Source organism: Panthera uncia, chromosome F1 (assembly GCF_023721935.1).
Source record: "Panthera uncia isolate 11264 chromosome F1, Puncia_PCG_1.0, whole genome shotgun sequence".
NCBI lineage: Eukaryota > Metazoa > Chordata > Mammalia > Carnivora > Felidae > Panthera > Panthera uncia.
Window position 1 is genome coordinate 34,316,419 of NC_064813.1, and position 26,540 is coordinate 34,342,958.

The 26,540-nt window shown below is 41.9% G+C and overlaps 1 protein-coding gene, 1 long non-coding RNA gene and 1 pseudogene across 16 annotated transcripts in view; 1 reads left to right on the forward strand and 2 right to left on the reverse strand.

Moving 5' to 3' along the window:
* The window catches only part of CD55 (CD55 molecule (Cromer blood group)), a 55,866-nt gene extending 38,994 nt beyond the window's left edge, over positions 1-16,872 (reverse strand). For 6 of the 15 annotated variants that reach the window (XR_007458799.1, XM_049634256.1, XM_049634255.1 and 3 more), the window contains exons 1-7: positions 16,676-16,871; positions 15,698-15,889; positions 14,069-14,260; positions 13,603-13,702; positions 12,448-12,533; positions 6,308-6,496; positions 415-579 (exon numbers count right to left, since the gene is read on the reverse strand). Coding sequence is in view for 12 of the 15 variants with exons in the window: in XM_049634256.1 (XP_049490213.1) it covers positions 415-579; positions 6,308-6,496; positions 12,448-12,533; positions 13,603-13,702; positions 14,069-14,260; positions 15,698-15,889; positions 16,676-16,778 (1,027 nt within the window). In the remaining 3 variants the exon portion in view is untranslated. Of the gene's footprint in view, positions 580-6,307; positions 6,497-12,447; positions 12,534-13,602; positions 13,703-14,068; positions 14,261-15,697; positions 15,890-15,988; positions 16,082-16,675 lie in introns of those variants that run through there. The other 9 variants (XR_007458798.1, XM_049634248.1, XM_049634249.1 and 6 more) reach the window with 8 other exon arrangements.
* Positions 9,038-9,137, reverse strand: LOC125926094 (uncharacterized; annotated as a pseudogene).
* On the forward strand, positions 16,156-24,889 carry LOC125925343 (uncharacterized). The gene is made up of 2 exons (XR_007458801.1): positions 16,156-16,243; positions 19,599-24,889. It is a non-coding gene; the product is annotated as an uncharacterized LOC125925343 (long non-coding RNA).
* The last annotated feature ends 1,651 nt before the right edge of the window (positions 24,890-26,540 follow it).

The window sequence follows — 26,540 nt, forward strand, 5'->3', positions numbered from 1 at the left end:
TTGTAGCTGAAATATTTATTGTGTTGGGTTTCTGAGGAGTTGGTAGGACTTCCATAGCTGAAGAACTTATTGTGTTGGGTTTCTGAGAAGTTGATGGGGCCTTTGTAGCTGAAACATTTACTATGCTGGGTTTCTGAGGAGTTGGTAAGGCTTCTGTAGCTGAAGTATTTATTGTGTCAGGTTTCTGAGGAGTTGAGGGGGACTTTGTAGCTGAGGCATTTGTTGTGTTGGATTTCTGAGGAGGTAAAAGGACTTCTGTAGCTGAAACATTTACTGTGTTGAATTTCTGAGGAATTGATGGGGCCTTTGTAGCTGGAGCATTTATGGTGGTGGGTTTCTGAGGAGCTGATGGGACTCTGGTACCTGGAACATTTGTGGTGGTGGGTGTCTGAGAAGTTGATGGGGCTCCAGTACCTGGAACATTCACTGTGGTGGCTTTATGAGGAGGTGATGGGGCTTTAGTACCTGGAACATTCACTGTGGTGGTTTTCTGAGGAGCTGATGGGACTTTCGTACTTGGAACACTTGCCATTGAAGGCTTCTGAACTGCTGGCATGCCCTTAGAAATCTGGGCGTTTTCTGCGGAAGAGAATTGTACAAAAATTAGCTAAATAATGCTGTCAAGTTAAGATTTAGGACAACTGCTTGCTCTGTGACTTCTCCCTTTCTTCCTAAAAACACCTAAATTTGACATTTAGGAAAGCAAGTCTTATTGTGAATTTCCCAAGGACCTGAAATGCCACATTGTGTTTGCTCTGATATAAATGATACCCACAGCCAAAGTGGGTTTGCACCAAAGTAGTACTGAGGTTCGTAAACTGTTTTCTGTGTAAAGAAAGGAAACCAAAGTCAGAGTTGGTAGTAATCTCAGCCTGTGACACACCCCAAATTGAGATGTTTTCTCTCACAAAATGTCTTCCTTTGCTTATGCCAAGACCAAAGAACAACACTGGACAGACAGAGATAATCACAACATAGTTCCTTTTTCCAGTGCTTTCTGGCATGTTAGCGACCTCGGAAACGTCTTTGCTTTACTTCTTTTTTCACATAATAAAGTCAGCCTGAATAAAATAGCTTTTTCCTCTTGTGCTGGCTACCAACTTTACATATCCTAATTTAGTTCCTCCTTGGATTTTAGGTCAGGTAACAAATATCTGAATTTGCAGCTTCCGTTAAGATCCTATTACGAGAATCACAAATCTAAAAACCTGGCACAATTTTAGGTCTTCGGTGCCTTTTTGACTTCGCGTGGCTTGCAAATTCCTTCCTAAGGCAGCACCGAGTAGGGCGACCCATTTCACCACACACTAGAAACTGTGGTCAAGTTCTCTAATTCTGCTAAGCTTCGGTGTTCTCGTGTGTGCAATGAAGATAAAAACAAAGCAGATTTTATGACATTATTGTAAGGAAGGAGAGGTATAATTGAGGTAAGTTATTCCCCACAGTTCTTGTCCCTGAAGCAACACATTTTAGCATAGTGCCAGTTCCACCAACAGACATTTTGCCCCATGCACTCCCAGGTTGTGTGTCCTTTACTTCTGCTTCCTGTGTCTACCTCAAATGACGCTGGAAAAAGGATAAGGCACATCAAATACCTAGCCAGTGGCACAGTACTTAGGCACTCAAAAAATGATAGACGGTGCTCTTAGTGTAAGTAAAGCTTTTACATGGGTTTTTCCTCTAAGATGCTCACATGTAAAATTTATCCTTTGTTCCACCATGTTAGTTCTCATTTTTGACCCAGGGGGCTTACGTGCTAGTGGAGCTTAAGTTTCCTGGAAAGTGCTTCTCCGGTTACCTCTTCGTTATTTGGTGTCTAGTTTAATGCCCTCGCCATCAGAAAGCGAGCTCCGAATTATTTCAGTCTGCTGCGATATACTGTGATCTAGAGCCCAGAATACGGTCAATGTTCCATGCACCCTTGAAAAAAAAAGTTTTTCAGGGTTCCGTGCTCTTAAGAGTACTGAATGAAATATGCTTATATGAAAATATATCAGTTTTTTAAAGTTTAACCGTTGCTTCTGTATTCCTTTTGGTTGCTTGTTCTATCAGCTATTGAAACAGGTATGTAGAATTCTCAAACTATAATCATGGATTTGTCTATTTTTCTTTCTGTCCATTTTTAACAATGTGTGGATTGAAGCTTTTTTTCAAGTGTTCATAGATCGTAGATCGTGATAGATTCCTGTTGAACTGACCCCCTTTGTCATTATGTACTCTCTTACCTTACGTATGCCTTAATACTAATAGAATTGCATGAGCTGTTTTTATTTACTTATTGATTTTTGGTAATTGTTTGCAAAGTATATTTTTCCATCTTTTACGTCTGACCATTCAGTGTTCTTATCATTAAATTGGGTCTCTTGTAAAGCAGATAGTTGTTTTTTGTTTTTTTTTTTTTTAATCCGGTCTGGCAATCTTACTTAAATTACACTTAGTATAATTACTGATACAGTTGGGTTTATATCAAACACCTTACTCTTAGTTTGCCATTCCACCCATCTATTTTATGTTTCTCTTCCTCTCTTGTTTCCTTTTGGAAGAACCATTCATTAACATTCCCTTATTAGCTTATGATTTCTACATTCTGTCACTATTATTTTCATGATGGCCCTAGAAAGCATGGCATGTATTAAACTAGAGGTCAATTATGCAAATTAACATCTTTACCACTTTTTAGTATTGCCAGAACCTTGTAACATCTGAATTCAATTTGCCTCCTTCTGTCTTTTGCTCACTTGCTATTACACATTTGTATTTGACATAGAAGTCACATCCCAGGAGGCACTACGTTGACTGTTTTGTAGAGTCCATGGTCGTGTATATAATCTTGGTAGCGTTCTTCATTTCCTTTTGCATTTTCCTGTTTTACTTGGGATTATTTTCACTCTGCTTGAAGGACTAGTTTTACTGTGTCATTCTGTGCAGGTCCGGTCTGCTGGGGACAGGTTCCCTTGGTTTTCATAGGAGAACATATCGTTTTGCATTCAGTCTTAAAGGATGTATTCACCAGGGAAAGAGCCCAGGGTGAGCAGTTCTCCTTTACTTGAAGGATTTCTTCTTGTTGTCTTTGGTTTCCATAATTTTTGTCGAGAAGTCCGTGATCAGTTGTCGCTCCTTTGAAGATAATGTGTCTCTTTGTCTCTTGGTACTTTTATCTTTATTTTAAGTTTCCAAAATTTTTGCTATGAGATGCCTGGAAATGGATTTATTTTTGTTCTGTTTAGAGTCCGGAGAACTTTTGCAATATGTTGATGTATTTCATCAGTTTTGGAACAGTGTGTCATTTCTCTGAATATTTCTATTCCTATTTATCTCCTTCTCTGTCTCTCCTCCTTAGCTAACATAGGTTAGAACAGTTTCACATGTCTCAAATATCTCCTAAAGTTGTATCTTTATTTTACATTTTTCCCCCTCTTTGTGCTTCTGGGCATTATTAATGAATCTTCCTTCCTGTTCCTAACACTGCTTCCTGCTGTGTCCAAATCACTGTGAAACCTATCTATCATGCTCTTCATTTCGGATTTTGTGTTTTTCAGCTGTAGAAAGTCTACTCCATTTTTACAGATTCCAGTTCTTTGTTGAAATTCTCTATTTATCTTTTCCTTTAATACCTTAAACATATTAATCACTTATTTTAAAGTCCTTGCCTGCTAACTCAATTATCTAGATCTCCTTCATCTGGACTTATTTCTCCCTGGTTTGGTTATAATTTCTTGCTTCTCGCCATGCCTAATAACTTTTTTATTGTATTATAGATATTTGTATCTAAAACATTCAGAAGCTATGATCTTCCAAAGACAGGTCCCCTTTTCTGATAGGCAGACTGGCAATGGAGGTGATCACCTCCTCAGCCCATGAGGAACTGAGATGGGTCTCAGCCTTAGTAAGACTCAGTCTATTCTACCAATGCGTCCGATCCTTGGGGATGGCCCCTGTGGGCTTTTCCTGGACAACCTGGAAGATCTTTGTTTCCTCATCCCTGGGAAACTGTGGGGGATCCCAGGTCTGTCCTTCAGAGTCCCCAGCCCAACAATCCAGCCTCCTTCCCCACACAGCTTCAAAATGGTCACAAATATCTTAAGGGGGAGACTGGCTGTGTGCTTGATCCAAGCTTCTTCCTCAGATAGGTATTCATTGCTCAAATACCATTAAGATCTGAGGAATTTCATTTTGTACTTTGGAAGCTCTGGGTCTGACACCCCAGTCTCCCCTGCAGCCCAGAAATCACCAAATGACCTTTTGCAGAAACCAGCACTGCATGTGAGAACCTCAATTTTCCGTGTATTTTCCTACCCCACCAGAACCATTAAAAGCTTTGCCCATTTCTTGGGGCACCTGCGTAGCTCAGTCGGTTAAGCGTTCAACTTGGGCTCAGGTCATGATCTCGCGGTTTGTAGGTTCAAGCCACGCTGGGCTGACAACTCAGAGCCCGGAGCCTGCTTCGGATTCTGTGCCTCCCTCTCTCTTTGCCCTTTCCCTGCTCATGCTTGGTCTCTCTCTCTCTCTCTCTCTCTCTCTCTCTCTCTCTCTCAAAAATAAGTAAACATTAAAAAATAATTTAAAAATAAATAAATAAAAGCTTTGCCCACTTCTCTCTCTCCTGGCAGTGGTTTTTTTATGTGAGTTGCGACGAATCCCCAGAACAGGTGTACCTCAGAACATCTTGCCTTCACTCGCCACCCCCAGGAATTCGAGTTCATGCAGTCCTCCTTGTTCCCAGGACTTGTAACTTACGCCTTTAAAAATATGACTTAAAAGGGGGCGTCTAGGTGGCTCAATCGGTTAAGTGGCCAACTCTCGAATTTCAGCTCAGGTCATGATCTCACGGTTCATGAGTTCGAGCCCCGCATCAGGCTCTGTGCTCTTGGTGTGCAGCCTGCTTGGGATTCTCTCTCCTCCTCTCTCTCTTTCTGCCCCTCCCCTGCTCTCTTTCTCTCTCTCTCTCTCTCAAAAAATCAAAATGAATTTAAAAAATATGACTTAAAAAAATGGATCCAGATTTGGCAGTTATTGTAATAGAAACATTAGCCTACCATGGCCTACTTGGGCACTATCCTAGACTTGTAAGCTCTAAATAACTGATGATTTAATAAGGCAGGGTAAATATGACATGTGTCAAATAGATTAAGGGGGAAAAAAACCCACATATCACACCTCACCCATAATTAAATTAACTCAAACAATAAAATGAAATGTTCACTGCTTACATTGTCACATCTCCACATCATAATAACCATGCTCATTAACTGTGCAGAGAACCAGCAAAATGATGCGATATGGGTAGGAGAGTAAATTGCTACATTTTCTTTGGAAACAGTGTTGATAACATCTATCAAAAGTTCAAGTGCGTATACCTTTGCTTCAGTAATTACACTGCAAGGAATTTATTGTACAAAATGTACTTGCCCACACGTGCAATTCCAGATGTATAATATTCCTTGCAGCATCTTTTGTCATAATAATTCACGAAGCAAACTAGAATCAAAAACTAAATTCCCCTCAACAGGTTAAATAAATGATACATCCATACAACAGCTATGATTAAAAAACAAATGTTGTAAAAAAAAATATGCGTGTGTATGTTTATTTTCTAGAATCGAACACGAAAATTTGTGAACAGCGGTCACTTCTGAGGGTTTACTTCTCATTTTATACTAGTCTGCATGGTTTTAATATTACTGCTCTGTTAATGTACACCGTTTATAACACAAACCTACTTTTCACAAACACCGATATTTAAAAATCCATGCCAATGCAATTCCAAGTATAATTATAAAAGTAGCATTTGCTTGAGTTATACCGGCATTCAAACATGACATTGCTAAAACAAATACCACCTACTGGGACTACTAGCTAGATCCCTCAGTTAAGTCTAACTTTCCCTCCTAACTGAATAAAATAAGCCACCCTACGGACCTTTGTATTAATATTAACTCATTGAAAGTAATGTGGTAAGAAGTAGCAAACTTAAGCTAATTCACTATAGCATGAGACATTACGGTGTGTGTGAGTGTGTGTGTGCGTGTGTGTGTGCACACGTGTGTATTTGTATATGCTGTGTGTGTATATGTATGTATTTATTTATATATTATCATATGTTCTCCATATCAGTGGTTCTTTCTTTCTTGGAACCCATAGACTCTTCTGAGGATCTGATAAAAAACTGTGTCCCCCAGAAAAATGCAGATATGCACATGTACAACATCGTACATTCATTTCTCGGGGGGTTCATGGAATCTCTGTAGCCCACATATAGTCCTAAAGGTAAAAATAAAACAAAAACATAACTATGCAAACTGATTACCTTTGCATTCAGGGGGCAGGCCACTCCATTCTCCTTGGTCATCTTTGACAGTACAATAAATAGAGTTCTCTCCGATCAGGGTAAAGCCTTGATTACACTGATATTTTACAGACTGTTGATACACATAGGTTTTCCGTGGATTTTGAATGCTTCCGTTGCTAATTTCTTGTGGTTCTGGACAAACAATTTCTTTAAAACATTCCAACATATTTTAAATTAATAAAACTGCCAAGGTATTTTTACATAAGACTAAGATATGTTAAATTATTTTAAAGAATTAAAAATCTACCATTTCTCTAAATTCAGCATTATCAACAAGGGATGCTTATAAATACATATTAAGTAACGGGAATATATTTGGAGCTTTGGATGCAAATGTTGTAAAACATGAATGCTAACTTTGAGACCAATGTATAGAAATAAGATTTAGAAATAAGAAATATGAAATAGAATAGAATAGAATAGAATAGAATAGAAATAAGAATTTAGAAATAAGAAATAAGATTTAGAATAAGAAATGGCTTAGGCATTTAAGCATCTGACTCCTGATCTTGGCTCAGGTCATGATCTCACAGTCTGTGGGATCTCGCTCTGCATCAGTCTCTGCTCTGATAGCATGGAGCCTGTTTGGGATTCTCTCTCTCTCTCTGCCCTTGTCTCAAACCCCTTCCCTGCTCTCTCTCTCTCTCAAAATATATTAAAAAAAAAAAAAGAAATAAGATTTAGAACATATAAGTAAAGCAAAAATTACAATAAAGTCTGTACATATTCCAGATCAAATTGTGCTAGAAAAAAGTAAATACTGCCAGAGTTCAGAAGTGAAAGCAGGACAGAGATTTTAAGGAGGAAATGGAACTTGAATTTAATACTGAGATGTACCCTTCTGCAAAGACAGCAGAGAAGAGGGCATTGCTCTTTATTCCAGGGAAAAATGATGCTAAAGGAAAGGAGCTTAGAAGTCAAGTGGCGGGGTGCCTGGGTGGCTCAGTCGGTTGAGCTTTTGAGACTTCAGCTCAGGTCATGATCTCATGGTCTGTGAGTTTGAGCCCTGCAATGGGCTCTGTGCTGACAGCTCAGAGCCTGGAACCTGTTTCAGGTTCTGTGTCTCCCTCTCTCTTTGCCCCTCCCCCACTCACGCTCTGTCTGTCTCTGAAAAATGAATAAACCTTAAAAAAAATAAAGAAGTTAAGTGGCATACTTGGGAAATACGAATAGATCATTTTGACAGAGCAAAATACCTTAAATGTCAGGATTACATTTTAACCTTTAGGATAAATTTTTTTAAGCATGTATTGACTCACAGCCTTTTACTTCACGTAAATTTATTGAGCAGCGGAATATGTCAAACAAATACAAGCAGAGTCTCTCTGGTTATACTATAAAAAGAGACCTCTCTCTAGAAGTTGCCCTGATTAAAAAAACAATGCAATGGTTCCACATTCTCTAGAGCCATGACGTTGTTTGTTATTTTTTTTTCCTTGAATTAGGAAAGCAATTTGATCACCTGTATACATCAAATTACGTTACGTCGAGCGGCCTTAAGTAACCAGAGAATACTAGAAAATTTATAAATTACTTTTAGGCCATCGATCAAAGCAAGAAGCAAAAACAAGTTAGTCTACTTTGCTCTGGGCTTGGGTGTCTGATAACAACACATATCACCATCGATACAGTTCAGATATTTTCCGAGTGCCTAATGCATACCAGGCATTGTTCTAGAAACAGAATTGCAAAACTAAAGAAGATACTAAGTCCTGGGTCTTCAAGCAGAGTGACAAAAAAGATTTTAATTTAATCTTTAATTAAATACAAACGATTTTAATTTTAACATGAGATAGGGAGACTTTCAGCAGAAGTGTGTTCCGTGGTGTGGAAAGAGAGAAGAAGGACAGTTAACCAGCTGGAAGGTCAGGAGAAACTTCTAGAAGGACTATCAAAGCAAACCCTCAATAAGAAAAAGAAGAGAAGTCCAGCAATTGAAGGGGCCAAAGGACACTCCAGGCAGAGGCAGTCACAGAAGGAAAGCGGGAGGGCAGTGAGCGTGGGTACAGCGTGAAGTATGAGGGCAAGACATAAGCACGAAGTAGGAAGGCCACGGCTAGCCTTGTATGCTTCACCAAGGAGTCTGGACGTTGTAAGTGACGAGGAGACAAGGATCAGCTTTAAGAAGGAAATGATGAGACACATTTGTGTTTCAGATGCATCACTCTGGGTAGCGTGTGGATGAAATATTACAAGAACAGAGGATGGGGCCATTGCGAACAGTGTCACTTTTGAGCTCAGGCAAGTGGGGACTCTTGCCCTAGCTCCCACACTTTATTTTCTTTTTAAGTTTTATTTATTTTGAGATAGATGGGGTGGGGAGGGGCAGAGAGAGAGAGAGAGAGAGAGACTCCCAAGCAGGCCCTGCACCATCAGCACAGATGTGGGGCTCAAACTCACGAACCGCGAGATCATGACCTGAGCCGAAGTTCAATGCTGAACCAAGTGAGCCACCCAGACGCCCCTGGCTCCCACACTTTAAAATGCCACGCTGTGGCCCTCCTCTGACTGTGCCTCTCCCTACCGGGTGGGATATCTGCAGGGCACGAAGGCGTGCTCACTGCGAGCTCCCCCTCCACTCCCGCTGTAAATCACGCTCTAGGAACTGGCCCAGAATTCCCTGTGCCAGCACCCTTTGCAGGGCCTGAAAGGTCCCTTCTCCTGGTCTGTATTCTTTTTTTTTTTTTTTTTAATATGGAACACTTCACAAATTTGTGTGTCATCCTTGAGCAAGGGCCACGCTAATCTCTGTATCGTCCCAGTTTTAGTATATATGCTGTGGAAGCAATCGCATGGTCCCGATTGTTGAGAATGGTCTATACTGTTGATGTGTACATCTGCAGCCCAAAGTTCAGTGGAGTGGGAAAAAAAGGTCACAGGGCACATGGCTTGGGTGTGTGGGCCGAGTGGTCCATTGACAGGCATCAGAGACTTCTCACAGCAACAGAAGGGGATATCTATTTGAGACAGATTGGGTCTTAGGTCACGAACCTCCATTTAGATTTGCTCTGGGCCCTTGAAAATGTTAGGAGTGGCCCTTACTGCAAGAGTCCAGATGAAGGATAATCAACCACATAGAAGTCATACAGATGGAGGATAAGACACAGGTTTGGAAGTATATTAAGGAGATAAAGCAAAACGATTTAGTGATTAGAAGTGGGAGGTGAAGATAATGGGATGGGTCTGGGACGGCAGATATTATACAGATATATTCCAGGATTGCAGGGGATAGCAGTTCACTAAAGGTACTTCCGAAAAAAGGAAACATTGGGAGGGGCACCCGGGTGGCTCAGTCGGTTGAGCGTCCGACTTCTGCTCAGGTCATGGTCTTGCGGTCCTTGGGTTTGAGCCCCACGTCGGGCTCTGAGCTGTCAGCTCAGAGCCTGGAGCCTGCTTCGGAATCTGTGTCTCCCTCTCTCTCTCTGCACCTCCCCTGCTCACACTCTGTCTCTCTCTCTCTCTCTCTCCTTCACTCTCAGAAATAAATAAACAATAAAAAAAATTTTTTTTAAAAAAGAAAAGAAAACATTGGGAGAAAGTAAGAAAACAGATCTTTCTGACATTGAAGCTTCATTCAGAAAGGACCAAGCACTACCTAAGTTTGATGTATAACCAAGGGCACATCTTGACCTTAACCTTTTCTTTCCTTCCTCAGTCTACACGCTGACATTAAAGCACTCTGGTGTGTCCAGAGGCCACGGCTGTGTACTTAAGGTGAGGCAGCTCACTGTTTAAGAATGTGTATTTTCCACTTCATCCTTTGGCATTGTCCAAACAGAAAAATTAAGTCACGTGGAAAATCAGAATCAGAGCCTAAAAGAACTGGGCTTTATCGGGATGGCTGAAGGCACAGGTTTGTTTTAGGAAAAAGGGCTCCTGTTTTGCAAGACACAGGTGTCCGTGGTTGCTGAACTGCGAAATGGATAGAACAATCAAAGAGGAAAACAGGAACCCCAGTCAAAGAGGAAAATGGAGTTCAAGTTACCAGACAGGGAGTAGGACTGTGGCCCAGCCCCGGCCAAACATGAAGAGAAAGTGTGTTTGCAGTGCAGAAGCTCTACTGTGCTGGGTTACGTGCTTGGTGTCCACATGTCTGTGAAGTTCCTGACAGCGGTTGCTTGTGAAGATTGCGGCCTCAGACTGGGAGACTGCTTGTCCAGACTCCTGGACAAGTTGTCTGTGTCGGGAAAAAAATACAGTCTGGTTCCTCTTTGCCGTCCAAACTTACTCTAGTATCATGTACAACATCCCCGGCTGGATGGTGGAAATAGGAAAGATGGTGGGGGGCAGTAATGCTAAAATTTTCGAAGTAATAACAACGAGACAAAGATGTAGCAGAGAGAGGAGGGTGGAGTGAGCGCAAGGAGGGTGTGGGTGTGATCAGCTTACTCCTGCAAGCTCTTGGTTGGCAAGGCTTCAATTTATTTGTCTTCATATCAACTGACCCCACACATTGCCTACTACCGTGTGCCCATCAATACGTGCCAGACAAATTACGCTAAGTCTGTTCCAGTTTCCTGCTCCTAATAACACCAAAAACTTGAACTTAGCAATGATTTTAGCAAAGATGGGAGAAATAAAGCCCACATTTTAAAAGTTTTTAAGAAATGTTTATTTATTTTTGAAAGAGAGAGACAGAGAGAGAGAGAATGAGACAGAGACAGAGAGAGAGAGAAAGGCAGAGAGAGAGGCAGAAAGAGAATCCCAAGCAGGCTGTGCACTGTTAGCATGCAGCCCGATGTGGGGCTCAATCTCACGAACCGTGAGATCATGACCTGAGCCAAAGTCAAGAGCCAGAACTCAGCCAACTGCACCCACCCGGGTACCCCTCAAGTCTACATTTTTAAATGCTACATTTTTTCTTAAGAAGAAAAAAGAAATATGTTCCATGGACGTTACCCCTCTCAATTTTCAGGAGACCAATGTCTAGAGTGAATATAAATTTGGCTTGATACATGTATTTATGATATTATTTCTGTGTCCTACCTCCCTTTTAGCAGATAAGATCCTCAAGTGCAGAAGTCATATTTCTTCTATATTGTATAACCTGATTTCTCTAATGATGAAAAATAAATCACACATGAAAACATTTATTGATAATTAGCTCAGCTCATAATCCCACAAGAGGCAGATAGACAACACTGGGTTTTAGAAAAATAATGGATTTGAATCCAGAAGTCTGGGTTAAATGCCTTCTCTTGCCACTTATGTTGGGATGTAGGGTCAAATCATATAGATTCTCTGATAAAAAGTATTTTAATCCATAAAATTAAAAATTGTGGGGGAGGGGCGCCTGGGTGGCTCAGTCAATTGAGCTTCTGACTTCGGCTCAGGTCATGATCTCACGGTCTGTGGGTTCGAGCCCCGCGTCGGGCTCTGTGCTGACCACTCAGAGCCTGGAACCTGTTTCGGATTCCGTGTCTCCCTCTCTCTCTGCCCCTCTCCTGCTCACCCTCTGCCGTGCTCTCTCTCTCAAAAAAAAAATAAACAATAAAAAAAAAAAAAAAAATTAAAAAAAAAAAATTGTGGGGGAAAAAAAAACTCTGTATCTATTTTGCTTGATTGTTAGAAGGAAAGGTAGGATAATGTACGACTGAGCACAATATATATCTCAGTTTGTTGGCTTTTGTGTGTGTGTGTGTGTGTGTGTGTGTGTGTGTTTTGGAGTTTGTTGAGTTTTTAATCCTTTATCTCCATAACTAATAAAGTAAGAAACATTACTGATAAAGTAGCTAAGACATTCCTACATTGGAAAGTGAGGGTACTACAAATACATACTGTGGATAATTCTTAATGAGAGGAAGTAACGCAGGGGGGCCTGGGTGGCTTAGTCGGTTAAGCACTGACTCTCTTGGTTTCGGCTCAGGTCATGATCTTCCAGTTTCATGAGTTCAAGCCCCGCATCCAACTCTGCGCTGACAACACAGAGCTGCTTGGGATTCTCCCTCTCCCCCTCTCTCTGCCCACCCCACCCCCACCACTTGCGCTGTCTTCGTCTCTCTCAAAAATAAATAAACACACTTAAAGAAATAAGAGCGTAATTTACCACTGATTATTCAGCCTTACCACCAGAGCACTTAGGTCTTTTTCAGTCTTACCTTCGCATTTTGGCAACGGGTCACTCCACTCCACACCCTGGTCTACAAGGGAACAGTAACTAGAAGTTGCACCTACTAGCCTATACCTAAAACAATGAATGGAGAGAAAAGTTAGGTCTCATCCACACGTGTGTGGCTTCGTTTAAATTCTCCAGAATTATCACCTTAAAATATTTACTATATCCGTAGATGGAGACGAGACAATAGTTGATCAAAGTTTACATGGCAGTGTAAAGGAAAAGAAAAATTTACTTTTAAAAAGGTGATATCCAAACAAAAAAAAGGTAGGAGACAGGCAAAACATTTTTGATTTGGGTGGAGTCCGTGTGAGAGAACATGAAAGTGTTTTGAAACATTTTACGGTGATACAGATGTTTGGATATTTTATATTTCTGAATGCTAAACGATCAATAAGGCGTTCACAGAATAACAGAACATATTTTAAGGGTTCAAAGTACTCCCCAGATTTGATATTAATCATATTAATGACCCAAACGTCTCTGTTTCGTACAGGAGACAAGTGATGCTGGTATTTTTATTTTCTAAAGAGCAGGGACACACACACACACACACATGGAGTAAAATATCATAATTCAATGTGCAGATATTCAATGAGAAAATGAACATAAAGTTTCCAGAAGTGTCTGAGACACCGATGATACTCAATGAGTGAGTTCCTCTTCCGTACATATGGGACTTAGAAAAGACCTCAGGGCAGAATGGTATTTTCACACTAGGAATAAATGTCTTTGACGCATCATACTTTCTAACAGGCCATTTGCATATAGAAGAAAATATGGTAAATTTAGGCAAATTAAGGACGGGTTTCTTTTGAACCATTGAAGGACTTAATTTCTACAAGTGCAAACATGTTTTTCTTCCTTTGCCAATCACATTTAAAACGTTCTAGTGAATCATAGACGTACTGAAATCTAGCAATTGAGGGAATTTGATGTTACAAGAAATTGTCTTTTCTTGCCCCATTTTATTACACGTAACTGTGATGAGCTCATGATAAAAGATCTTTGAGCAGAGGACTCGTTTTATGGGGACTAGCTTGTAAACACTGACCACAAATGTAAACACTTACACCTTCCATCCTGTTTTCACACTAATTAAATATAGAGTATAAATACAAACTATGCCCAAACGTACCCTGTGTCACACGAGAAGGAAATAGATGCACCATATGATATGTCAGTTGTTATACTGACATGACCATGTGCTATATCTCCAGGAGTAGGACAGGATTTTTCTAGAAGAGAGCACAAATTTATTTTTTCATTAGATTATCAGGCACATCTATGCAAATGCATTGTCACTTCTTATCCGTAGACGTTTCATACCCTGCTTTCATATGGTAAGTTTCAAATAACATATTTAGAATATACACTCATTACATCTGAGGTGGCCTTAAACCAATTAAATGTGAAATGTGTGAGTTAATTAATATTCCTATCTCACGAGTATTTAGTTTGCCTAATTTAAAATAAAATTAATGGTTCTTTCCAGAAATTCTAAATAATGACAGGCACACGTAGACTTCTGGCATGAATGAAGGAAGAAATACTATTTCCCCAAATATCGTATGATTGAGAATACTCTGTAAAATTATACTCACTTTTGCAAAATTCATCTGGTGTGGACCACGTAAAATTCTGAAGGCAAGTTAGTTTCTCTGAGAGAGTTTGGTTCCTCCTGTAGCCTGGACGGCAATCGTATTCCACAACGAAACCCTCGGGGAAATAATTCTGTTTGCTAAAAGACCTCTTGAGCGATGCAAAACGTAGCCTGGGTGGAACATCGCAGCTACCTGAAAGTATTAACAAAAGCAACAACATAGGTAACATCACTTTGTTTTATAATCTATGTTTAATTATCCAGAATTATTTGATCCTTTACATCACGCCTTTTTCTGTACTTCTTTGTACATATTTCGTATTTGACCATATTAATATGACTATGACATTTACAGCACATCGAGCATATTCACACGTATGCTTATGAAGTAAATTGGGTATGTAGATATCACTATGCCCACAATGCAGGAAGTAGAACCCATTTAAATTGCTGGCACAGTTCTGGCACTGACGCTTATTTGCCCTATGGAGGATGGGGAGGAGATCAGATGAAAACCAGTATTTCCAGACTCCTGGGCTAATGTCCTGGACAATGACAATACCAGTGACAATAATAGCTAATATTTGTTGAATACTTCTAAATGTCTTATACATGTAAAAACTCATTTAATCCTAACAACCCAGGAGGCCAAGGATCAGATGGGCCAATAATGTACATAAAAGTATTAACTGTAAATGTCTGGGCAATTGTGAATTTGGAGAAGCATGGGATCGTGGAAGGGACATTGGATGTCTAGTCCAAAGGCTCAAGTTCGGACGCTGGCTCTCGTGCATAAGAACTGCTGATCTCAAGAAGTTATCTCACTTCTGGGGGACTGTTTTCCAGCTGTAAAATGGGGGGGGGTTAGAGTCCCCACCCAACTCAATATATGTAGAAGGGTTATAAACTCTAAAACTTGATACATGCTCAAAGGCCTACTTACTTGAACACACTGCCTTCTGAAATCATGGATACGTAAAAACAAAAAGTTAAAGCTGATTTCACACCTGGTTGCAAAAAAACACTTGTGGCAGGTTCTGTATTTACCTACCTTCTATTACTGCAGGTTGTCCAAAGCCAGGAACCAAGTCTTACCTTTATGTTTACTTGTATATGTCAAAGCTAATGCAGGACTATACCTCTAATGATAGATTTGGAGGTAAAAATAGAGAACTTTTTAAAACACCACCACAGAGTGGTATTTGCTAAGTCTTACCTTCCAAAATGAAATTTAAGAAAACAGACCTCTGTTATGTGTCTCAAGGTGATTGCCAAACATATATAATTTACTTCCTATGTTGTACCTATTGTTTATTTTCTCTATTATTTCAGGAGGTACAGCATTAGGGGGAAACAACAACAAACACAAACAAACAAAAAAAAAACCCCACAAAGAACAAAACAAACAAACAAAAAACAACAGAAACCCCAAACCTGTTAACGAAGAAGCAGGACCTATTCTGGGAAGTAATGACAGTCAATTAGCTGCAGGGTAAAGTGCCAGCTATACCCTGGGGTTTAATAATGCTTGAAAACTATCAATTACCAGTCACTGCGAAGAGGGATAAAATTAAACTAACAAGATACATTCCATTCCCATAACTTACATACAAAAAAATTAAGAACTTACGGTTACAAAATGCTGCCACCTCCGACCATTGATTGTTACTGAGACAGATCACGGAGTCTGGCTTGCCAGGGACTTTTACAAAGCCTTCATTACATTTGTATGTTACTGTGGTTCCTTCAGGAAAACTCTTAAGATCACGATCACTCAGAGTTGGGTGGGCATTAGGTACCTCTGGGGGCAAGCTGCAGTCACCTAGGGAGAAAAAAAAAAAAAAAGCACTTAAGACTTTTCAATTCACAGCAACATACCTTTTCCCAGAGGAGTAAGGGAAGCGGCAAGGGCTTTTGATACACATGTAACAGTTTCATCCAGCGCTGAACTTCCAAGTTCCATCCAGGAACTTGCTAGGCTGCCATTCTTGTCAATTAATTCAGTGCTAAAATAAGGAAGGAACCCCTTCCCTTCATTCTTTTGTTTGTAAAGTGGTTTAGAACATGCATACAGTTGCTAAGCGCACAATGAAGACGGACGCCCCCTCCGGACGTTACTACCCAAAGAAGACGCGCAAACTTGTAGCGTCCCGTGTAGCACCCAACTGTGTAAGAGGTGAGAGTGGTCAACTCTTTGGCCACCCACCCTTAAAGAGATGTTTTGGGGGGGAGGGGAGGCTGAGCATTCACTCTTTGAGCCCTGCCCTTTGGGTTCCCCGTGTTCCGCTGCTCCGCAGACTCAGCCCGCGCTTCCTCAACCGTCCACGCCTCACTCCTAAAGCCACGCGAGCTGGGGGCCGGCACCGCAAGACCCCAAAACTTGCAGTTTAGCAGCGGCGATCCTCTCCCTGTCCCCAAGGGGTCGTGCTAGTGGGAGCTCTGAGCCTCAAGGGTAGAGGATTGCGGGAACAATTACCCGTGCCCGCATTCCTCACCTCTCCCGGGTCCCCAGACTTCCCGGTCTCCGCGGAGACGGATCCAGCCCCTCCCACGCGGACTAAGGGTTCACCCAGGGGGGCTGCCCCCCCACCCGGGTCCCCCCGCTCACCCTGCGCGGCGGGTGGGCACAGCAGCAGCAGCAGCAGCAGCGGCACGCTCAGCCCGCCCAGGAAGCGCAGCGCTGCGGGGACGCTCCGCCGCGCGGGACCCATGGCGCGCGGGGACGGGGACCCGGAGCGAGTCCAAGCGGCTCCAGCAAGGAGCCGTAAGTAGCAGCAGCGTCCGACGGTTCCGCCGGGCGAGTTAAATTAGAGCCTGGGCGGGGCTGGCGCTCTGAATCACCAAGGGTGGGGCAAAGAGACGGGTGGGGGAGTTTGCCGCACCAGGTGCCGGGCAGGGCGAGGGCGAGGGCGAGGGCGAGGGCGAGGGCGAGGGCGGGGGCTCTCGCGTCACCCGCCCCCAGGGATCCCAGACTTGGAAAGGAGGATAAGGGGCCGGGAGAGGGGCTCGCTTTTTCTCTTTGCTGGGGTGGGGCCTGCGATGAGCTCCCATCTGCAAATGTAAACATCTGCCTTCCAAGTAAAAACCTGGGGAGAACGGAGGAGAAGCGAGTGGCGTTGGCTTGGTTCCCCAGGAATCTTAATTAGGTTACCAGGAAAGTAAGCGGTCTTGAGGCAGAAAGGAAGGTGCCTTGGATTCGGAGGTAGCTCTTGGAGGCTGAGAGAGTGCCCGCCCAGGGACCTGGTGCCTTCAACTAGAAGTCTGTCAAATGCCAACCGGAACAGGAAAAAAAAAAAAAATGTTGTGTGGTCTCCCAAGACAGTCCCTAATCTGAAAACTGCAAGTGGGAAATGGCCCAAGAAAGGTCGAGCAGCACAGCAAGGAGTGGCCATTGTTCATACTATGGGCGGGAATCACTTTCCTCGCCAGCGTTCTCATTTACCACGGACAGCTCATGAATTCCACTTTGGGACGATTTCAGTCCGACTGCTGGGAGAAATTCACCATCCTGCGGGTGTGTGTGTGTGTGTGTGCGTGTGTGTTGGGTGGGGAGAAAAATGCCGAGACAGAAACCAAACGCCAGAAAATGAAATGATAGGCTGGTGGTTTTTAGAGGAAAGTTTGTTGGAAGACTTTACGTATATGCCAGTGCTTTGCGATACTAGCTACACATTGGAATCACGTGGGTAGCTTTTAAAAATTCCAGATGCTCAAACTGTACCTCAGACTAGCTAGATTAGAATCTCTGGGCATCGGAAGAGGGCAGCAGGATGATTTAGAGCATTCCAGTTGATTCCACTGGGCAGCAGTTTGAGAAACACAAATCTATATGGTGGTGGTCAGAGTAATGATCCCCCCCGAACTCCCACCCTCGCCAGGCCAGCACTGTCCCTGTCAGAAACAGGAAAGGACATTGATGGAAAGGCTGGTTACTCCTCTTCATGGAGAGTAACCCCAAGAACATTTTCCTTTAGTAATTCACCTGGATCTGGTTAGCAGAGGCCTACCCTAGGTTTTCCTATTCCCTCAAATACCTTACCTTGTTAGGTGAAATCCTTGGCTTGGAAATGTGCCTTGGTCCGTGGACCAGCTGGGGGGGGGGTGGTATTTGTGGCATCCTGTCATGATACTCTTTCCTAAATGCTTTTGATCACTCTTTTTATGTTAGTACGAGATTTATAAGAAGGAAAACAACAGTTTCGACAATACCAGTTTCTCTGGCTCATGCTTAGTGTACTGAACTGGATGAACCCAGTGTCACCCAGTGCTAGAACCAATTGTATGGGCATTCCAGGAAAGGAAGTCCTGTAGGCTTTCACGGAAACCTATCAGTATTAAAACATTCTAGAGTTTAGGGGCACCCAGGTGGCTTAGTCAGTTAAGCGTCCACTCTTGATCTCTTGGTTTGTGAGTTCAGGCCCTGAGTTGGAGTTGGGTTCTGTCCTGACAGTGCAGAGCCTGATTGGGATTCTCCCTTTCACCCTTTCTCTCTGTCCCTCCCGTGCTTCTGCACTCTCTCTCGCTCTCTCTCTCAAAATAAATAAACTTAAAAAAAAAAAAAAAAAGGCCAAACATTGTAGAGTTTAGAAGTTGGGCAGGGACCCTTAAAATTATCTACCATGACCCTCATACTTGATATTAAAACACCTTGGTTTTACTCCCATGTGTGAAATAAAAACAAAGTATATCAGGGCCCAGCAGTGTTCTGGAATTCATACCAGATCTTTGTGTATTCTCCCTAAGAGTCTCCCGTGACCTTAACCACCATCCCCTTCTGTCCTACATTTATAGGCAAATTGGTGTGAAAGGCAAGGTGGCATCATGAAAAAGATCTGAAGGTCAAGGCCACTACCTTAAGACCTGTCAGAAAACTTTGAGGCCCGTTAGAACTTTCTGTTTATTAAGTGAATGTAATACCTTTTTATCCAGGAAAACAATGAGCTCTGAAAAGGGTTTTCTAAAAAAGATCTTTAACACCCAGTTTAGCTACACTCACCTTCCAAAATATTTTGTTCTCGATAAAAAAGAAAAAAAAAAAGGAACTTTTCCAAGAACAACTGGGTAATACTGTGACCACCCAAAATTTCAACATTTTGAGGGCAAAGGGAAAGAAAGGAATCCAGTATCCATTTACTCAATTTAGAAAAAAGATGCTATAAAAACCTACGCATTGAGAAAAATGAAATATGCAATTTGGTAAGTTACAAGGATTCTTTTAAACAATGGCTTCAGGGGTGCCTGGGTGGCTCAGTTGGTTACGCATCCGACTTTGGCCCAGGTCATGATTTCACAGTTCAGGGGTTTTGTGCTGACAGCCTGGAGCTGTCCCGGATTCTGTGTGTGTGTCTCTCTCTCTCTCTCTCTGACCCTTCTGTGATAGCACTCTGTCTCTCCCTCTCAAAGATAAATATAAATAAATAAATAAATAAATAAATAAATAAATAAATAAATGTGTTCCAGACGCTTCATACACATTACCCCATTTTACTAACACCACTTCCAGAAGTGGAAATCATTGTCCACTTTTTCAGATGCTGAAAGGTAATTAAGTTTCCAGAATCCATGCAGCCAACAAGTGACCAGGCCCGAATCTACATCCGGTTTGTCTGATTCCAAAACCTATACTTCTCCAGTTCTACCACACAACATTCTTTTTATTGGGACCAGTTGGCAAAGATTTCTTCTAAAGAGAGGACGCTGAATTAGGACCTTTGGAGGTGCTTAGGGAATCCAGCTGCTTCTGATGTCAACAGTTGACTCAAGTCTTCAGAACTGATCTTCCTGAAACTAGCTGTGTGTTCTCAGTGAGTCACTCTGCCCCTTAAGGCCTCATTCCCACTTTGACTTAGAAAGAGCATGGAGTGGAAATGCAATAGTCTCTGCAGAGCTTTCCAATTCCAAAATGGTAGGTTTGTGTCAGTAGGTCGACAACATTTTTAAAAAATAGCACATAGGTCTATGACTTTGGCAGAGGTTAGGGCACATGGCTGTCACTCTGTCCCAGAAACCATACAATGACTAAATCAAAGACGTTTAATAAACTGAGGTGCACATAGTATTCTGAAGCGCATTAAGAAAGTGCCGAAACTTGTGTTCAAGACTCTATGATCTACGACGGAGGTGTTATGGGACAAGTGCTATGAGAATACCAGAGCCAGTATAGTGGGGGGTGGGATCAAAAAGAGAGAAAAGACCATGGCCACCAGGGTGGAGGAGGCCAACGGCCTAGTGATTGAGCTAAATATGACGAATGAATATCATCAGTGCAATAGGGAAAAAATATGAGAGGTGATAAGGATGCAATGAGCACATGTTTGCAGTCAGAACAAGGTTAGTTGCTTCCAAGAATAGTAAGGTTACAGAGAAGATGGGGGAGTGAACTACAACCATGGAGGAAGTGGTGAAGAGGGCAAGAGATGGTCTGGCAAGAGACGTGAGAGCCTGAAACACAAGGCTTCTTCCTCTTCTGCTACTCAGAAGCGTTGATGGACTGTTGAACATCTTCAGCAGAGAAGTCCAAGGACAGGTTGGACGTCGCGTGCAAGATGCCGCAGCGAAGGTGACCATGAGCAAAGACCCAATTTTACTATCTATGCAATAGTTCAGGCTGTTAAGATTGGAGAATAGAAATGTCTTTTCGTCTTCAAACTAATAAATCTATAATGAGGAAATAGCCTTGTTACTCTATAAAACCCCTGACACGATTACTATAGCCATTGAAGTGTCTGCGTCTGTTCTGATCAAAGAAGTTTCAAAGGAAGAACTCACAGAATTCGGTGACTGATTAGATAAGGAACAAGTGGGGAAGAAAGTGTTCAAGATGACTCAGAAGTTTGGTGTCTGTGAGACCAGGGGCCCTGTTTAGAAGAACTATCCATTCCAAAGTCAAGGGAAGGATTCAGGGAAGGAATAGCAAATTTGGCTGCACACTTGTTGAATTTAAAATGCTTGGCAGGTGTCTGTGCGCAGATGCACAGCATGGGATGGACACGTGGGCAGACTCAGTTGGAGCCTGGATGAGATATGGCTACAGGCAGGGTGACCAAGGGAGACAGTGCAAACCAAAACTCAAAGAGGCCCAAAGGGTGAGCCTTGGGTACTCCCCACAACCACACTGAACTGAGTTCAGACAATAAAGCAGAAGGAGAGGGTAGTGGAAAAGGAAGGAGGGTAGTGCAATTTCCTTAAAGCCCAGGGATATGAAACAGTGAGCCAAATGTTATCATTCCAGTTATAGGTGAGGCAACTTGTGTTTAGGGAAGTTAAGTAACTAGCCCCAAACCACAGGGTTTGTGGAGGTGGAGCTAGGCTTAAGATCTTACCCCTTCTGGTACATTGCTCAGGCATCGCCTCCTCCAGGAAGCCTCCCTGCTTACGACATCAGACCCTGTCCCTTCCTCTACCCTCCCAAAGTACTCTATGCGTCCGTCAGTCTTCCAGTCTAAGACATCCGTCTGTTTCATACTCGCATTCAGAGCTCAGCCTAGAATTATTCCCAACTAATCTTGACATGGCCAAGGAAAAACAAAACAAAACAAAACAAAAAAACCTTTTAACCGAGGTATGTTTGCAAATGAGGGCAGTTGTACTTTGCAGAATAAGTGTGGTGTATTTTTGAAAAACAAATTAGCAGACTCCTATTTTTCGTAAGGAAAGTTTAATTCTCCAGGAATTCACTAATCAAGTTATCAGTGTACTTCATCAAATACAGTATTTTTTTTTTTTTTCCTCACGAGGTAAAGGGGTAGCGGGACCTAGTAAAATGGCCTCCTCTCATGTGATATCTTCACCTGACTTGATGGCATCTTTCCTCTGGCTTCCCAGTATGTGAGGAAAGACTCACGGGTCAAACGGAAGGGCAATGCCTGACTCACACGAGCAAACGCTTCTTTGCCAAGCCCTAATTTTCTGAGACTGCAGTGAATTTTTGCCAAAGTGGAGGAAGTGGTGGTAGGAGCCAGAAAACTTACGTGGGGTGTATGTGTGTGTATGTATTAGTGTGTGTGTGTGTGTGTGTGTGTGTGTGTGTGTGTGTGTGCTGGGAGGCAGGTTTGAGAGTCTAACTGACTCAGGCAGAAATACTGACTCCATTGCCCTCTTCCTTTCTGTATGGCTTGGTTTTCAAACTGCTCCGTACCACACATTCCTCATTCTTAAAACAGGTGTGATAGTATTACCCACCTCGTAGAGTTTCCGTGAAGGATACATTCGATGATATATGTAAAGCATTTGGTACATGGCGTGGCCCACTGTAAATACCCAAGAAATAGTAGCAATAATTGATGGCAATGATGGCCATGAATGAACACATCATATACCAGAACTTGCCCACTTTTCATGCAATCTATAAAAAGGGACGTGTCGTGATGCAGAATCTGAAAAAAAAAAATCTATAAAAGAAATGGAAAATGTCCAAAGGAGATGCTAATAAGAGTTGAGATCATTCGGTTATTCTCCATTCTCTCCCCACCCAATGGAATGTGTTCTTTGGCAAAGATTAGATGATTTGCAAAGTGTCCAGATTTGTTTACACATTGTCCTCTTTCCCTCCCTCCAGTCCATCTGCATTTTGTTTGCCTTGACTTATGATCTTTCAGATTAAGAAGAACTGCACTCATGAGAATCGCGTTAAGGGTGGGGACAGAAGAAAGAAATTTGCCTTTAAGGATCACATACCATGTGCTCTTAGTTTGAGACCAACCCTTCCTGCTCAGCCATTACATCAGTGCCATTTTTAAACTATTATAACATCCATTTTCACTTGATGAAACAGAGGTTCAGATGGGGAAATGACCGGACCAAAGGATATAGATAGCAAAGCCAAGATTTGAACCCAGGTCTAAGTAGCTCTGAAATCATGCTCTTTCCACTACGTGTGTCCCCTTATAGTTGTTGGTACATAATTAAAACTAAATGTTTCCTTGATCTTTCTCTGGAGTATTCATTAATGGGTAAATATTCTCCTAACACTTCTCTCTCAGTTGTCAAATCAAAGCCATTTACCCAAATGATGAGCACTTCCCTAGGATAAATTGTAATTTCTTGTACAAAACCAAATAGTCTGCTTTAAAGAAGGCAATTTACCTGAAAAAAAAAAAACACAATAGTTGCAATTACTCTTGAAAATGCTACTCTCTTCCTTGAAGGGGACCTTGAAGGTCCCCATCTATTACCACCTCCATCTCTAATCAAAGACTTCTGCGATACCCTTTATTGCCCTCTCCTGAATGCCAGTCCTTGTGTTTCAGAGGACTTGGGCTCTCCTTTGGTACTTTCTTAGTTTGTTCTGCCATATCTAGGCCAACTGAGGCTCAAATCTAAATCCCAGGGAGATATGAATTTATTGAGGGCAAGTGTAATGTCGAGTTTTATCTTTGTGTCTTTTACTCTCCAGTGCAATACCATGCCTAATGGAGGCCCTGAATAAATGTTTGTGAAATTGTAGTTATTGGTCTGCCTTCTTTGTGACCCTAGAACTTACTCACTCACTCAATCCTGTCATCCTGCAGACAGGATCCTGCATTAGCACTGAAAGCATTGTTTCAACCTTTGGCTCTTTTTGTCTCTTGCTCTATGGTTTAGGTAAACTCTCCCTGACCTCTATACCAGATCTGAATTTTAATAGGTAGAAAAGAGAGGAACCAGTTTCCCAGAATAAAAGACCTAGATAAGATGATTTTGAGTTTATATAGGAAATATATGGAAGTGAGTTCACTTCCATATTGTCATCATCTTTGTCTCTAATTCAAACCTGCTTTACCTCAAAGAATGGTACCATTCTCCACCCATACCTAGGTGCCTCCACATCTGTTGCCTGAAGACCTTTTGCGAAAGAAGGTATTGGAATGACCAAAAGAAGCACAGCGGGGAAAAAAAGTCTCAACATGATTATTCATCAGGGAAATGCAAATCAAAAGCACAATGAGACTCTACTGAACACCCCCTAGAACAACTAATATTTAAAAAGACTGAAAAAAATCTAGGTGTTGGTAAGGATATAGAACAGCGGAAACAACTCTCATGCATTGCTAGTGAGAATGTAAGAAAATACGACCACTTTGGAGAACACTTTGGTGACTTCTTAAAAGATTAAACAGATACCTTATGACTCAACAATTCCATTTCTAAGGATTGATGCAGGGAGATGAAAACCTGTCTACAAAAGACTTGTGCGAAGTGTAACGGCCACAAGTGGAAGCAATTCAAATGTTCATCAGCAGCTGAAAGGATAAACAAATTGTGATGCTTCCATACATTGAAATTTCCATACAACTACTCAGCATTGAAGAGACACAAATTAGCTACATATACAATATGGACAGATCTTAAAAACATGCTGAGCAAGAGAAGCTAACTCGATGAGAATACATACCATAGGGTTCCATTTATGTGAGGTTCTAGAACAGACAAAACTAATTTACAATGGCAGAAATCAAACTAGTGGCTGTCTAGAATAGGGAGTTCAGAGGGGTGGGAGGGATGACTACAAAAGGGCAAGAGGGACCTTTTAGGGACAACAAAAATATTCTCTATATTGATTAGGTTTGGGTTACATTACATGTGTATGAATTTATCAAAACATATCAAACTGAAAACTTTAAACATCCATTGGTAGATGAATGGATAAGGAAGATGTGGTACCTATATACAGTGGAATATTATGCAGCCATAAAAAAGGATGAGATCGTGACATTTGTGGTCACGCGGATGGACCTAGAGGGTATCATGCTAAATGAAATATGTCAGACTGAGAAAGACAAATATCACGTGATTTCACTCATATGTCGAATCTAAAATAAATAAATAAACAAACAAACAAAAAGCACAATCAGAACTATAAAGGCAAAGAACAAACCGATGGCTGCTAGAGGGGTGGGGGGGGGATGGGCAACATGGGTGAGGAGTGGGAGATACAGGTTCCCAGGTATGGAATGAATAAGTCGTGGGAATAAAATCCATAAAGAATGTAGTACCTGATATTGTCATAATGCTGTATGGTGAGAGATGATATCCACACTTGTGAACATAGCATAATGAATAAACTTCTTGAACCAATGTGTTGCACACCTAAAACTAATGTTAACATCGTGTGTCAACCCTACTCGAGTTAAAAAATGTATGTTTTTAATGTTTCTATTTGTTTCATGTAAATTACACCTAAAGTTGATTGAAAACCATAAAATGAGATCAAAGACTTCACTTCTGGAGTTTGTGGGCTTTAGCTACAAAGATCCAAATAAGCCATCATGCCAAGGGTAGCGCAGTCAAACATACCTTTCCCCTTTTTGTCTCCTAATTTAGTAGATCAGTTTTAAGTAGTATTAACCTTGCTTGTGAAATAACCTTAGCCTATATGGAACAATGTTAGTGCATTTTACTGGCTTCCAAAAAAACTGAATTGTTACATACATACCAGGAAATTGATAGGACAAAAACAATTATTTTTTTTTAATTTTTTATGTTTATTTGTTTTTGAGAGAGAGAGCGACAGAGACAGAGTGCAAGAGGAGGAGGGGCAGAAGGAGAAGGAGACACAGAATCTGAAGCAGGGTCCGGGCTCCAAGCTGTCAGCAGAGAGCCTGATGCGGGGCTCGAATGCACAAACTGCGAAATCCTGATCTGAGCCAAAGTTGAACACTTAACCAACTGAGCCACCTGGGTGCCCCTAAAAATAATTACAAGCATGTTAGATCAACCTTTTGATTTGGATGGCATAATGTTGGTTGTTAACTATATTCTGAGAGGCACGGGGTCAGATCAGAACGCTCACTGTTGCCAGGACAACCAGGGGACCTTGCAGTGTGACTTCCACCAAAGAAGAACCAAAGAGATTCCATGATCCAGATGGTTTCAACCCCAGTCTGCTTTTAACACTCCAGCTGAGTATGTTTTCAGAGCTAGTGAGGAGAGTTTCTGGCTCTTTTCCCAATGACCTCTCCCTTGCTCAGTCCCCAGTAAACCTTGTGCTGGCACGATGCAGAGGACAGAAGTAATGACAGCAACAATTTAGGTATGCGCAGGACTTTATTGCCCCTGGGGTGTTTTTCACTGACATCTCAGTTAATCCGCAGCTCCAGTCTGTGAGGTAGGTATCAGGACCATCTCCCAAGTGAATTTCAAGGATTACCTAACTAGTCCACAGTCGTACATCTGGTAATGATCAGGCTGAAACTTGAACCCAAATCATCTGACTGCAGATTTTGCGATTTGCGCGGCTCGCCACTCACACTTCCAACATACCGCAAAATGCAAAGCCGACCCCTACAGGCACCATCTATTAAAGGGTGCTGCGTACCTAGTCTGGTTACTTGGCACCAGAATTTTCGCTATGAGAGCCAGGCGCTGCTAACTGGCTCCGGTATCTCTTCTTAATAACGTCTACCGTTTCTATAAGTTCAAAAATTTAAAACAATAACACGATGAACTAAGAAAAATTAACGACCATACCTCAGAATGTACGATGTCCATACTCC